At 39.3% G+C, this 13,430-nt stretch overlaps 1 protein-coding gene across 19 annotated transcripts in view; it reads left to right on the top strand.

Moving 5' to 3' along the window:
- The window catches only part of ZMYM2 (zinc finger MYM-type containing 2), a 133,379-nt gene that overhangs the window by 48,558 nt on the left and 71,391 nt on the right, over nt 1-13,430 (top strand). For all 19 annotated transcript variants that reach the window (XR_004178610.1, XR_004178609.1, XM_021929473.2 and 16 more), the window contains one exon: nt 1,083-1,295. Coding sequence is in view for 17 of the 19 variants with exons in the window: in XM_021929473.2 (XP_021785165.1) it covers nt 1,083-1,295 (213 nt within the window). In the remaining 2 variants the exon portion in view is untranslated. The remainder of the gene's footprint in view (nt 1-1,082; nt 1,296-13,430) is intronic.

The following is a 13,430-nucleotide window of genomic DNA, read 5'->3' as shown; positions in this document are numbered from 1 at the left end:
CTGAGAAGTAGAACAATTGGAATATTTTTTGATAACCTCACATTATTAATATTGTATTAAATATAAAGTAATCTGTTTATATATAAGTCATTTGAATGATTTATGATGGTTCTCCCCTCCTCATTTTTCTAGAGAAATGTACTTTATTTATAGTTTTTAAAAATTGGTCTAAAGATTTTTAGTCTATGGAGTTTAATATCACCACTACCCAAACCTGGTTTTCTGTCATCTTCTGATACCTCTAGGGAAGTTTGTAGTGATGTCACTGATGGTTTTTTCTTTTTTTCAGTGCCATACATGTGTTCCTGTGTGTATAAACCAATTTAAATAGTTGTGAGAATGGGGCCAGGCCCAGTAGCTCACACCTATATAATCCTAGCACTTTGGGAAGCCAAGGTGGGAGGATCACTTGAGGCCAGGAGTTTGAAATCAGTCTGGGGGCCGGGCGCGGTGGCTCAAGCCTGTAATCCCAGCACTTTGGGAGGCCGGGATGGGCGGATCACGAGTTCAGGAGATCGAGACCATCCTGGCTAACATGGTGAAACCCCGTCTCTACTAAAATACAAAAAAAATTAGCCGAGCGAGGTGGTGGGCGCCTGTAGTCCCAGCTACTCGGGAGGCTGAGGCAGGAGAATGGCGTGAACCCGGGAGGCGGGGCTTGCAGTGAGCTGAGATCCGGCCACTGCACTCCAGCCTGGGCAACAGAGCCAGACTCCGTCTCAAAAAAAAAAAAAAAAAAAAGAAATCAGTCTGGGAAGCATAGTGGGACCCTATCTGTACCTACAGGAAAAAACATTAATTGGGTGTGGTTGTGTGTCTGTAGTCTCAGTTACTCAGGAGGCTGAGGTAGGAGGATTGCTTGAGCCCAGGAGATTGAGGCTGCAGTCAGCTTTGATGGTGCCACTGTACTTCAGCCTGGGTGATAAGTGAGACACTGTCTTTAAAACAAAAAAAAGGCATCATTTTTCCTTTTCTCCAAACAAGCCTTATTGGGACATGCTTGTTTCTGTTCAGAATGCTTTATTATTTAGCTACTTGTCAGATTTATCTGTTTTGTAAGATTTTGTTTATTTTTCTTTTAGATTCGCCATGAAGTCAGCTTTAAAAATATGACTCATAAGCTGTGCAGTGACCACTGCTTTAATAGATACAGAATGGCCAATGGTTTAATAATGAATTGCTGTGAACAGTGTGGAGAGTACTTGCCCAGTAAAGGTGCTGGAAATAATGTTCTGGTGATTGATGGTCAACAGAAAAGATTTTGCTGTCAAAGTTGTGTCAGTGAATACAAACAGGTAATTCATGTTCTAATCAAAATTGGGCATTCTTTAGAATGTGCTTGAAACTGTTGTAATACTTCTACTCTAATAGTGTTTATTAACTGGATTTATCTTAGAATTTCATTTAATTCAATTGTTGTCATATCATGGAGAGCATACTGAATGCATATTGCTTTGTACCATTAAAGCTGAACCATCGTAAGTCAGGGACCATCTGTATTTATTCATTTGAGGTAGGTTATTTCCATGATATAACGATGGAGTTAAGTCTGGGTAAACCCGTTGTAAGTTGGAAATGTCTTAAAATGCACCGTTGACCTTGGTATTTTCAACTTAGAATGGGTTTATTAGGATGTAACTCCATTGTTATGGAACATCTGTGTATGTAGATTATTGGCAGTAATTTTAATATTTTACATATAATGGTAAATGCTATCAGAATGATTTCCCTTTTGAATTTATTTCCTTTTTGGGAGTTGGAGAGGGGCTGCAAATATTTTTCAAACTTTTAAAGCTCAGCTTTGAAGTGGTCATGTTGTTTATATTTAAATTTTAAGGTTAAGTTTTTTGTTGTTGTTGTTGGTTTTTTGGTTTTTTTTTTTTTTTGAGACAGAGTTTTGCTCTTGTTTCCCAAGCTGGAGTGCAGTGGCGTGATCTCAGCTCACTGCAACCTCTGCCTCCCAGGTTCAAGTGATTCTCCTGCCTCAGCCTCCCAAGTAGCTGGGATTATAGGCACGCGCCACCATGCCCAGCTAATTTTTTTGTATTTTTAGTAGAAATGGGGTTTTACCATGTTAGCCAGGCTGGTCTCAAACTTCTGACCCCAGGTGATCCACCTGCCTTGGCCTCCCAAAGTGCTGGGATTACAGGGGTGAGCCAGCTGCACCTGTCCAGGTTAATGTTATTTTAAGGACTTTTTGATTTCTAGTTTTTTTCCATTGCTCATTGGAAAGATACTCTGTGTGATTTCAATCTTCATAAATTTATGAAGTGTTTTATCAGAAATTATTGCTTTAAAGATCTTTTCGTTGTCTGTGGAGAAGGTTTTATGAACTTTCTCCCTCTTTAGTTTTTTTTTAAGAGAAGTCTTGCTCTGTTGCCCAGGCTGGAGTGCATTGGCGTGATCTTGGCTCACTGCAACTTCTGCCTCCTGGGTTCAAGTGATTCTCCTGCCTCAGCCTCCTGAGTAGCTGGGATTACAGGCGTGCACCACCACGCTGAGCTAAGTTTTGTATTTTTATTAGAGATGGGGTTTCACCATGTTGGCCAGGCTGGTCTCACACTCCTGAGCTCGAGTGATCTGCACTCCTCGGTCTCCCAAAGTGCTGGGATTACAGGCACGCGCCACCATGCCCGGCTAATTTTTTTGTATTTTCAGTAGAAACGGGGTTTCACCATGTTGGCCAGGATGGTCTCAATCACCTGACCTTGTGATCCACCCGCGTCGGCCTCCCAAAGTGCTGGGATTGCAGGCGTGAGCTACCATGCCTGGCCTCAGATTTATTAAGGTGTGAGTTATATAGTAGTTCTTTCTCACGCAAGGTTTTGTTTTTTTGTGGTTTCAATTACTCACAGTCAGCTGCAGTTCCCAGATAGGTGAGTAGACTACAATAAGATAATTTCAGAAAGTAATTAATTATAGGTGAGTAGACTACAATAAGATAATTTCAGAAAGTAATTATGATAATTTGAGAGAGATTAATTATAACTAACTATAATTGTTGTTGTTTTTCGTTTTGTTCTGAGACAGGGTCTTGCTCTGTTGCCCAGGCTGGAGTGCAGTGGTGCAATTTCAGCTCACTGCAATCTACCTTTCTTGGGTTCAAATGATTCTCCTAGCTTCAGCCTCCCGAGTGGCTGGGATTACAGGCGCGTGCCACCATGCCTGACTAATTTTTGTATTTTTAGTAGCGACTGGGTTTCACCACGTTGTCCAGGCTGGTCTCAAACTCCTGACCTCAAGTGATTTGCCCACCTTGGCCTTCCAAAGTGCTGGGATTACAGGCGTGATTACCATTCCCGGCCAATTGTTGTTAATCTCTATCGTAGGTATGTGTCTGTAGGAAAAGATGTAGTATCAAAGGTTTCAGGCATCCACTGGTAGCTTCAGAATATCTCTCTCAAGGATAAGAGGTGGCACTGCCATATTAGTAGATTTCCTAATCTATTGAGCCATCCTTGTATTCCTAGAATAAACTATGCCAGATAATTATTTTTTCAAAAATGTGCATACATTCTGATGGTTAATACTCTATTTGGTACGTTTGCATTGATATTTATAAGTAAGATGGGTCTGTAATGTCCTTTTTTTGTGCCTTCTTAAGGTATCAGTGTTACATTTGCTTTATAAAAATGTCCAGAGGAAAATTCATTTCCTCATATACTTAAAGCAGTAAAAATGAAAATAAATGAATTAAATAGTCAACTGAAAAAGCTGGAAAAAGGAAAATAAGCTGAAACAAAGGAGAAGAAAGGAAATAAAGATAAAAGGAGAAACTAATTAGGAATTTAAAATAGTGTTAACGTTGTTCAGAATGTTGCCTCTTTGAAAAATCAGGTCTTCGAAAAACCAGGGAAAAAATACCCAATGGTTAATTCAATCAGGAAAAGAGTTTTAAAAACAGAAAGACATAAAATAAGAAATGACAAGGTAGACATGAGCATCAAAACAAAAGAACTTGACAAAAATCAGTCATAAGAACTAATTTATATAGCCCTATATAAAAATATTGAACCTAGATTGAGTAATTTCCTGTTGAACCTAGATTGAGTAATTTCCTGTGAAAATATAATTTCCCCAACTGGACTTCAGAGCAGATAACATTAAGTAGACAAATTTCTGTAGATGAAATAGAGATAATTATTAAAGTACTACCCCACAGCAAGGAGCAGGCTCTGATGTTTTCATAGGGGAATTCCATCAAATTTAAACAAGAAAATCTCAGTGTTACTTAAACAATTCCAGAGCATAAAAAGGAAGGAAAGTAACTCGTAAGTTTTTTAAACATTGTGGTAGAGTTATATGTAACATAAAATTTGCAGTTTTAAGTATTTTTAAGTATATAAGTGAGTGGCATTAGTTACATTTACAGTGTTATGCCACCATTGACTCTATTTCTGAAACTTTTTCATCATGCCATACAAAAACTGTGACATTAGCCAATAACTCCCATTTTTTTTCTATCCCAGTCCTTGGTAACTTAGTAGTTTCTGTCTCTCTGAATTCGTATGTTCTAGATATTCATGTAAGTGAAATTATATAATATTTGTCTTTTTGTATCTGGCTGATTTTACCTGAAAGCTGAAACATAATGCTTTCAGTTTCATCCATAGTATAGCCATGATCAGAACATCGTTACTTTGTATGGCTGAATAATATTCATTATATGTATATGCTACATTCTGTTTAATTTGTTGTACCTGTGATAGATGTTACATTGTTGCCACCTTTGACTATTGTGAATAGTGCTGCAGTGAATGTTGATGTATAAAGTTGATATAAGTATCCTGGTTTTCCATTCTTTTGGATGAGTGTGGATTAGCTCAGTCAGGGTAATTCTGTTTCACCTTTTGAGGAATTGTCAAACTATTTTACACAACTGTACCATTTTATGTTCTCAGCAGCAATGTACAAGGTTTCTATTTTCTATGTATCTTTGCCACACTTGTTATGTTCCGTGTTTTAAACTTTTGATTTTTCTTGTAGATATCTTAGTATGTGTGCGGTGGTATCTCATGGTTTTGATTTGCATTTCCCTAATGACCAATGACAATGAGCAATTTTGCTTTTGTTGTGTTTTTTTGTTGTTTTTTTTTTTTGAGACAGAGTCTCGCTGTATTACCCAGGTTGGAATGCAGGCGCACAATCTTGGCTCACTGCAACCTCTGCTTCCTGGGCTCAAGGGATCCTTCTGTCTCAGCCTCCCGAGTAGCTGGGACCACGGGCACAGGCCACTATGCTGCCTGGTTAATTTTTTGTATTTTTTGGAGGCATAGGGTTTCACCATGTTGCCCAGGCCTGGTCTCGATCTCCTGAGCTCAAGCCATCCGCCTGCCTTGGCCTCCCAAAGTGCTAGGATTACAGGTGTGAGCCACCGCGCCTGGCCAGTGAGCAAGTTTTCATTTGCTTGTTGGCCATTCGTGTATCATCTTTGGAGAAGTATCTGTCTATTCAAGTTCTCTCTCTGTTTTTGAATTGGGTTTTGTAGTTTTGTTCTTTTCTCTCTCTCTCTCTCGTTTTTTGGTTTGTTTTTGAGACAGAGTCTCCCTCTTTTGCCCAGGCTGGAGTGCAGCAGCGAGATCTTGGCTCTCTGCAACCTCCGCCTCCTGGGTTCAAGCGATTCTCCTGCCTCAGCCTCCCGAGTAGCTGGGGTTATGGGTGTGTGCACCATGCCTAATTTTTGTATTTTTTTCTTTTTTGAGATGGAGTCTTGCTCTGTTGCTCAGGCTGGAGTGCGGTGGCACAGTCTCTGCTCACTGCAACCTCCACCTCCTGGGTTCAAGCAATTATCCTGCCTTCGCCTCTCGAGTAGCTGGAATTACAGGCGCCCACCACCATGCCCAGCTGATTTTTTGTATTTTTAGTGGAGATGGAGTTTCACCTTGATGGCCAAGCTGGTTTCAAACTCTTGAAGTCAAGTGAGCCACCTGCCTCGACCTCCCAAAGTGCTAGGATTACAGGCGTGAGCCACAGCGCCTGGCCTAATATTTGTATTTTTAGTAGAGATGGGGTTTCACCATGTTGGCCAGGCTGGTCTCGAACTCCTGACCTTCAGTGATCCTCCTGCCTCGGCCTCCCAAAGTGCTGAAATTACAAGCGTGAGCTCCCGCACCCAGTCTTTTTTTTCTTTTTTTTGAGATGGATCTCGCTCTGTAGCCCAGGCTGGAGTGCGATAGTGCGATCTCAGCTCACTGCAGCCTCCACCTCCTGGTCCAAGTGATTCTTCTGCGTCAGCCTCCCAAGTAGCTAGGACTATAGGCATAGGCCACCATGTCCAACTAATTTTTGTATTTTTTTAGTGGAGTTGGGGTTTCACCAGGTTGGCCAGACTGATCTCGAACTCCTGACTTCAAGTGATCTGTCCTTCTCAGCCTTCCAAAGTGCTGGGATTACAGGTGTGAGCCACCACACCCAGCTGGAAGTTTTAAATTTTGATTTACCCATTTTTTTCATTTGGTTGTACTTTCGGTGTCATTTAAGAATCTGTTGCCAAATCCCAGGTCATGGTTTACCTCTACAGTTTTTTCTAAGAGTTTTATGAGTTTAGCTCTTAATTAGGTATTTGATCCATTTTAATTTACTTTTTGTTTATTATGTGAGGCAGGGATCCAACTTCAGTCTTTTGTACTGGAATTCCAGTTTTCCCACCACCACCTGTTGAAGGGATTATTCTTTCTCCATGGAATGGACTTATCACACTTGTCAAGTATGTATTGGCCAGAGATCATTTCTGTGTTCCACTGATCTACATGTGTGATCTTATGTATGTGCCACACTATTTTGATTACTGTATCTTTGTTCTAAGTTTTGAAATCAGGAAATGTGAGTTCTCCAACTTTGTTTTTTGTCAAGATTGTTTGAATATTCTGAACCCATTCTAACTTTATATGAATTTGAAGATTGGCTTTTCTATTTCTGCAGAAGAGTTTGTTGGAATTTTTATATAAATTGCATTGAATCTTTAGATTGTTTTGGGTAGTATTGGCATCTTAGCAGTAGTAAGTTATTCTATCTGTGAAAATGGCATTTATTTATGAAGACATACCATTTATTTAGATCTTCTTTAATTTCTTTCAGCAGTCTTTTGTGGTTTTTAGTGTACAAGTCTTCACCTCCTTTGCTGCATTTATTCCTAGATATTTATTCTTTTAATGCTATTTCTAGTGGATTTGCTTTATTTCCTTTTCAGATTGTACATTACTAGTGTATAGAAACACATCTGATTTTTGTACATTAATCATGTACTGTGCAACTTTGCTGAATTTGTTAGCTCTACTAGCTTTATGAGTTTCATGTCATCTGTGAATAGAGGTAGTTTTACTTTTTTCCAATTTGGTTGCATTTTATTTCTTAACTAATGGTTGTGGCTATAGCTTTCAATACTGTCGAATAGAAGTGGTGAAAGTGGGCATCCTTGTTGCTGATCTTAGAGGAAAAGAATTATTTTACCATTGAGTCTGATGTTAGAATGTATGGCTTTTAGTATGTTGAAGTAGTTTCTTTGTATTACTTTTTTTATTCAGTGTTTTTTTAATCATAAAAAGGTGAATTTTTCAAATGCTTTTTCTACATCCTTTGAGATGATCATGTGGTTTTTATCTTTGCTCCTATTTATGTGGTATGTTACATGGATTGATTTCTTTATGTTGAACCATACTTTTATTGGGATAAATCTCCACTTGATTGTGGTGTATAATCCTTTTAATATATTGAATTCAGTTTAGTAGTACTTTGTTGAGGATCTTTGCATCAATATTCCTGTGGGATACTGGTCTTTGATTTTCTTTCTTTTGATGTCTTTATCTGTCTTTGGAATGAGAGTAATGCTGGCCTCATAGAATAGGGTGGGTGAGATATCTTTTATCTTCTGATTTTTGGAAGCGTGAGAATTGGTGTTAATTCTTTAAATGTTTGGTAGAATTTACCTGTGAAGTCATCTGATCTTGACCTTCTCTTTTTTGGGACTGTTTGTTTGTTTGTGAGATAGAGTCTCGCTCTGTCACCCAGGCTGGAGTGCAGTGGCACGATCTTGGCTCACTGCAACTCCTGCCTCCTGGGTTCAAGCAATTCTCCTGCCTCAGCTTCCTGAGTAGCTGGGACTACAGGCGCATGCCACCATGCCCAGTTAATTTTTGAATTTTTAGTAGACATGGGGTTTCACCATGTTGGCCAGAATGGTCTCGATCTGCTGACCTCACGATCCACCCACCTCAGCCTCCCAAAGTGTTGAGATTATAGACGTAAGCCACCATGCTGGGCCAGGACGTTTTTGATGACTGAGTCTTTTGTTATATGTCTGTTCACATTTTCTGTGTCGTCTTGTGTCAGTTTTGGTGGTTTGTGTGTTTTTAGGAATTTGTGCATTTCATCTATGCTATGTAATTTGTTGATGTGCTATTGTTCATACCATTTTCTTGTACTACTTTTTATTTCAGGAATGCCAGTAGTAATGTCTCCCTTCCATATTTTATTCTTTGTGTCTATTCTCTTGATATTTTAAAATGACCAACTTTTTGGTTTGTTTCTCTCACTTTTTCTGTTCTGTTTTATTTTTCTCTGCTCTAATCTTTATTATTTCCTTTCTTCTGCTGGCTTTGGGTATAGTGATCTCATCTTTTTCCTCAAGATGGTGAGAAGTTAGGTTATTTACTTGAGATATTTTTCCCTCCCTCCCTCCCTCCCTCCCTCCCTCCCTCCCTTCCTTCCTTCCTTCCTTCCTTCCTTCCTTTTCTTTCTTTCTTTCTTTCTTTCTTTCTTTCTTTCTTTCTTTTTCTTTCTGTCTTTCTGTCTGTCTTTCTATCTTTCTTTCTTTTCTTTCTTTCTTTCTCTTCCATTCCGTTCCTTCCCCTTCCCCTTCCCCTTTCCTTTTTGACAAAGTCTCACTCTGTCGCCCAGACTGGAACGCAGTGGCATGATCTTAGCTCACTGCACCCCCCCACCTCCCAGGTTCAAGCGATTATCCTGCATCTGCCTCCTCAGTAGCTGGGGTTACAGGCATTTGCCACCACACCTGGCTAATTTTTGTATTTTTAGCAGAGTTGGGGTTTCATCATGTTAGACTAGTCTCAAACTCCTGATCTCAGGTGATCTGCCCGCCTCAGCCTTCCAAAGTGCTGGAATTATAGGTGTGAGCCACCGTGCTGGCCTTTTTTTTTTTTTTTTTTAAACATAAGCATTTACAACTATAAATAAATTTTTCTCAGATCACTATTTAAGCTGCATCTCATAACTTTTGGTGTTCTTTTAGTTTTGTTTTCACTCATTTCTAAGTATTTAAAAATTTCCTGTGATTTCTTCTTTGAGCCATGTTTAAGAGTGTATAGTTTAGTATCTCCATATTTGTGAATTTTCTAAGTGTTCCTTCTATTACTGATTTCTAGTTTTATTCCATTGCTCATTGGAAAAATACTCTGTGTGATTTCAGTCTTCAAAAATTTATTGAGACTTTTTTGTGGCCTAACGTAGTTCATTCTGGAAATTGCTCCATGTGCATTTGAGAAGAATGTTTATTCTACTGTCGTTGGCAAGAATACTCAATATATGTTTGTTATTAATAACGCTAGTTGGTTTATATTGTTGTTCAAGATCTGTCTTTACTTAGTTGAAATTGTGTCTAGATGGTCTGTCCACTATTGTAAATGGTGTATTGATGTCTCCAACTATTATTGTACAGTTATGTGCTTCTACCTCCATCATTATCTGTTTCTCCTTTTACTTCTGTTAATTTTTTTAAATGTATTTTGGGGGTTTTGATATTTGCTATGTATATATCTATATTTGTTATATCTTCTTGGTAAATAGACCCTTTGTTCAGTATGTCTTTTTCTGTCTCTTGTATCAGTTTTTCACATAAAGGTTCTTTCTGCCTTATATTAATATGGCAACCCCAACTCTCTTAGTTACTGTTTATTTGCATGGAGTATCTTTTTCCATCCTTTTACTTTTGACCTGTTTGTATATTTGGATAAATAAATCCTTCCTTATCAGTAATTACATTAAATGTACATGGATCAAATTATCCAATCAAAAGGCAGAAATTGACAGAATAGGAAAAAAGATGGCTTTTAATTGGATAATTTGATCCATGTACACTTAACATAATTACCGGTAAGGAAGGATTTATTTCTGCCATTTTCCTATTTTTTCTTTGGTATATTCTATACCTTTTTTTTTGGTATCTCATTTCCTGCATTATAGCCTTTTATATTTAGTTTATTGTAGTGCACTGTTTTGATTTCCTTCTCATTTTTATATTATTATTTTTTATTTTTATTTTATTTATTTTTTTTTGAGACGGAGTCTTGCTCTGTCGCCCAGGCTGGAGTGCAGTGGCGCGATCTGGGCTCACTGCAAGCTCCGCCTCCCGGGTTCACGTCATTCTCCTGCCTCAGCCTCCCGAGTAGCTGGGACTACAGGCGACCGCCACCTCGCCCTGCTAGTTTTTTGTATTTTTTAGTAGAGACGGGGTTTCACCGTGTTAGCCAGGATGGTCTCGATCTCGTGACCTCGTGATCCGCCCGTCTCGGCCTCCCAAAATGCTGGGATTACAGGCTTGAGCCACCGCGCCCGGCCTATTATTTTTAAATATATTATTTGTGGTTACTGTCTGGGAGGCTTTACATATAACATCCTACAATTCAAGCTAATGTGAACTGATAACAAGTTAATTAGCTTTTAAAAATGCTGCGCCTGGGGCCGGGCGCGGTGGCTCACGCCTGTAATCCCAGCACTTTGGGAGGCCGAGATGGAGCGGATCACGAGGTCGGTAGATCGAGACCATCCTGACTAACATGGTGAAACCCCGTCTCTGCTAAAAAAATACAAAAATTAGCCGGGCGCGGTGGTGGGCGCCTGTAGTCTCAGCTACACGGGAGGCTGAGGCAGGAGAATGGCGTGAACCCGGGAGGCGGAGCTTGCAGTGAGTGGAGATCGCGCCACCGCACTCCGGCCTGGGCAACAGAGCGAGACTCTGTCTCAAAAAAAAAAAAAAAAAAAAAAATGCTGCGCCTATATATCTGTTCCCTCTTTTTGTTATAAATTACGTTTTTAAACATTGTATTCCCAGTAATACAGATTTATAATTTTGTGTGCATATTTGTCTTTAATATCGTGTAGGAAATAAAAAGTGGAGTTATAAACCAAAAATACAATTATACTTGTTTTGTATTCTCCCATATATTTACTAAAGATTGGGTCAAGTGTACTTCCATTTCAGTAAAAAGCTTTGACTCCCTTTAGCATTTGTTTTGTAGGGTAGATTTAGTGGCAACAAACTCCCTCCACCTTTTGTCTATGTGTCTTTACTTTTCCTTCAGTTTTGGATGATAGTTTTGCTGGATATAGTATTCTTGTTTGAAAACTTTTTTTTCTCCATTATTTTAAATGTTATTCCACTGCCTTTTGGCCTCCATGGTTGTTTCTTTTGTGAAACTGATGGTTAATCTCATTGAGAATTTGTTGTGCTGAACCATTTCTGTCTTGCTTTTTTCAAGATTTTCTTTGTCTTTTTTTTTTTTTTTTGAGACAGAGTCTTGCTCTGTGGCCCAGGTTGGAGTGCAGTGGGCGGATCTCAGCTCACTGCAAGCTCCGCCTCCCGGGTTTATGCCTTTCTTCTGCCTCAGCCTCCCGAGTAGCTGGGACTACAGGCGCCGGCCACCACGCCCGGCTCCTCCCAAGTAGCTGGGACTACAGGCGCCGCCACCTCGCCCAGCTAGTTTTTTGTATTTTTAGTGGAGACGGGGTTTCACCGCGTTAGCCAGGATGGTCTCGATCTCCTGACCTCGTGATCCGCCCATCTCGGCCTCCCAAAGTGCTGGGATTACAGGCTTGAGCCACCGCGCCCAGCCCTCTTTGTCTTTTAACAGTTTGATTATAGTGTGTCTTATTGTGTGTCTCTGAGTTTATCCTACGTGTAATTTGTTGTGTTTATTAAATTTGTAGATTTGTGTCTATTATCAAATATGGGAAGTTTTTAGCCATTAATTTTTCAAATAATCTTTTGCACCTTTCTCTTCTTCTGAAACTCTCATAAAGTACATGTTGGTCTGTTTGATCTTGTTCCATGGGCCCCTTAGGCCTTTGCTTACTTTTCTTCGTTCTTTCCTTTACTGCTCCTCAGATTCTGTGATGTCAGTCTTGGCCTCTTTACTGCAAGTCGTTGGTAAAAGTTCTGGCTTTCTGCTGGGTCAGACCTCCTCAGTTAGGGTGGAGGTGGTTAAGTTGTCTAATTACCACCCAGTGGGGTGGAAGTTCAAGTTTCCTGCTTGGCCTTCTCTGACTTTACCATTGCTAGGGTGCTGGGGTGAGGCATCACGTTGTAGCCAGGCCAGGGTGGAAGTCTAGGCTAACTGGCCTTTTTTGTGTGAATGGGATTTAGGGTCTGTGGAGTAGAGAAACTTGTCTTACTGTTTCTCTAGCTGCTATTTCAACTGTATTTCCCCTACAGGTGTGTCATTTCTCTTGCCAGATTCAAGATTTTTTGTCTTTGGTTTTCAGAAATTTAAATTTGGTGTATCTTGGTGTTACTTTGGGTTTTATCCTTCCTAGTGTTTGCTAACCTTCTATCTGTAGATTTATGTCTTTTGCCAAATTTGAGACATTTAAAACAGTAGTGTTTTCGGAGGACTTTTCTAACTCTGTCCTCTTTTTCCTTTCCCTTTGGGACTCCAATGACATGAATGTTACTTTATTTTTTATTTTTTTAAATTTTGTTACCAGCCTACAGATCCCTACGGCTCTGCTTTACTTTTCCCCCACCCAGTCTGTTTTTCAGGTTGGGTACTATAATTCTATCTTCCTGTTCACTGATTCTTTCCATTTTATTCTTTATATCTTCTATTTATTTTCTAGAAGTTTCTGTGTGTTCATTTGTTTTTAAGTGCATGTGTATTGGTTGTTGGAGCACTTTCATGATGATTGCTTTAAAATCTTTGTCAGATATCTCCAGTATCTCTGTAATTTTGGTGTTGGCATCTGTTGTTTGTCCTTTTCTGTGTAAATTATAGTTTTCCTGGTGTTTGGCATGATAAATGATTTTTTTATCTGAAACTTGAACATTTTGAGTGCTGTGTTATTGCCAAGTGGAGATAAAAGGTCAGCCTCTCTACGTGGCCTCTCTACACCTGTGGAGGAGAAGCAGCTGGTTATTGCTGAGTGGATATGGGAGTTCTGGTTCCTTTCTGGACATTAGCTGATACTACCCTGACTAGAGAAGTAGGAGTTCCTTATCCTGTTCTCCACATAACCTCTACTGAGACCAAATGATTCTACTCCAGTGGATAAAGAAAATGTTCTTTGTACTATTATTAAAGAAATAAAAATTATTTAAAATAGCGTATCTTCTTTTATTCTTTAAAATTACTTGCATGTTTTATAATTACATACTGTATGTTCATAATTCATTAGTTAATAAATAGGTGGGAGTCCCTGCC

The sequence above is a fragment of the Papio anubis genome, chromosome 15 (assembly GCF_008728515.1).
Source record: "Papio anubis isolate 15944 chromosome 15, Panubis1.0, whole genome shotgun sequence".
Taxonomy (NCBI): Eukaryota; Metazoa; Chordata; class Mammalia; order Primates; family Cercopithecidae; genus Papio; species Papio anubis.
This window is presented reverse-complemented; position numbering and strand designations above follow the sequence as displayed.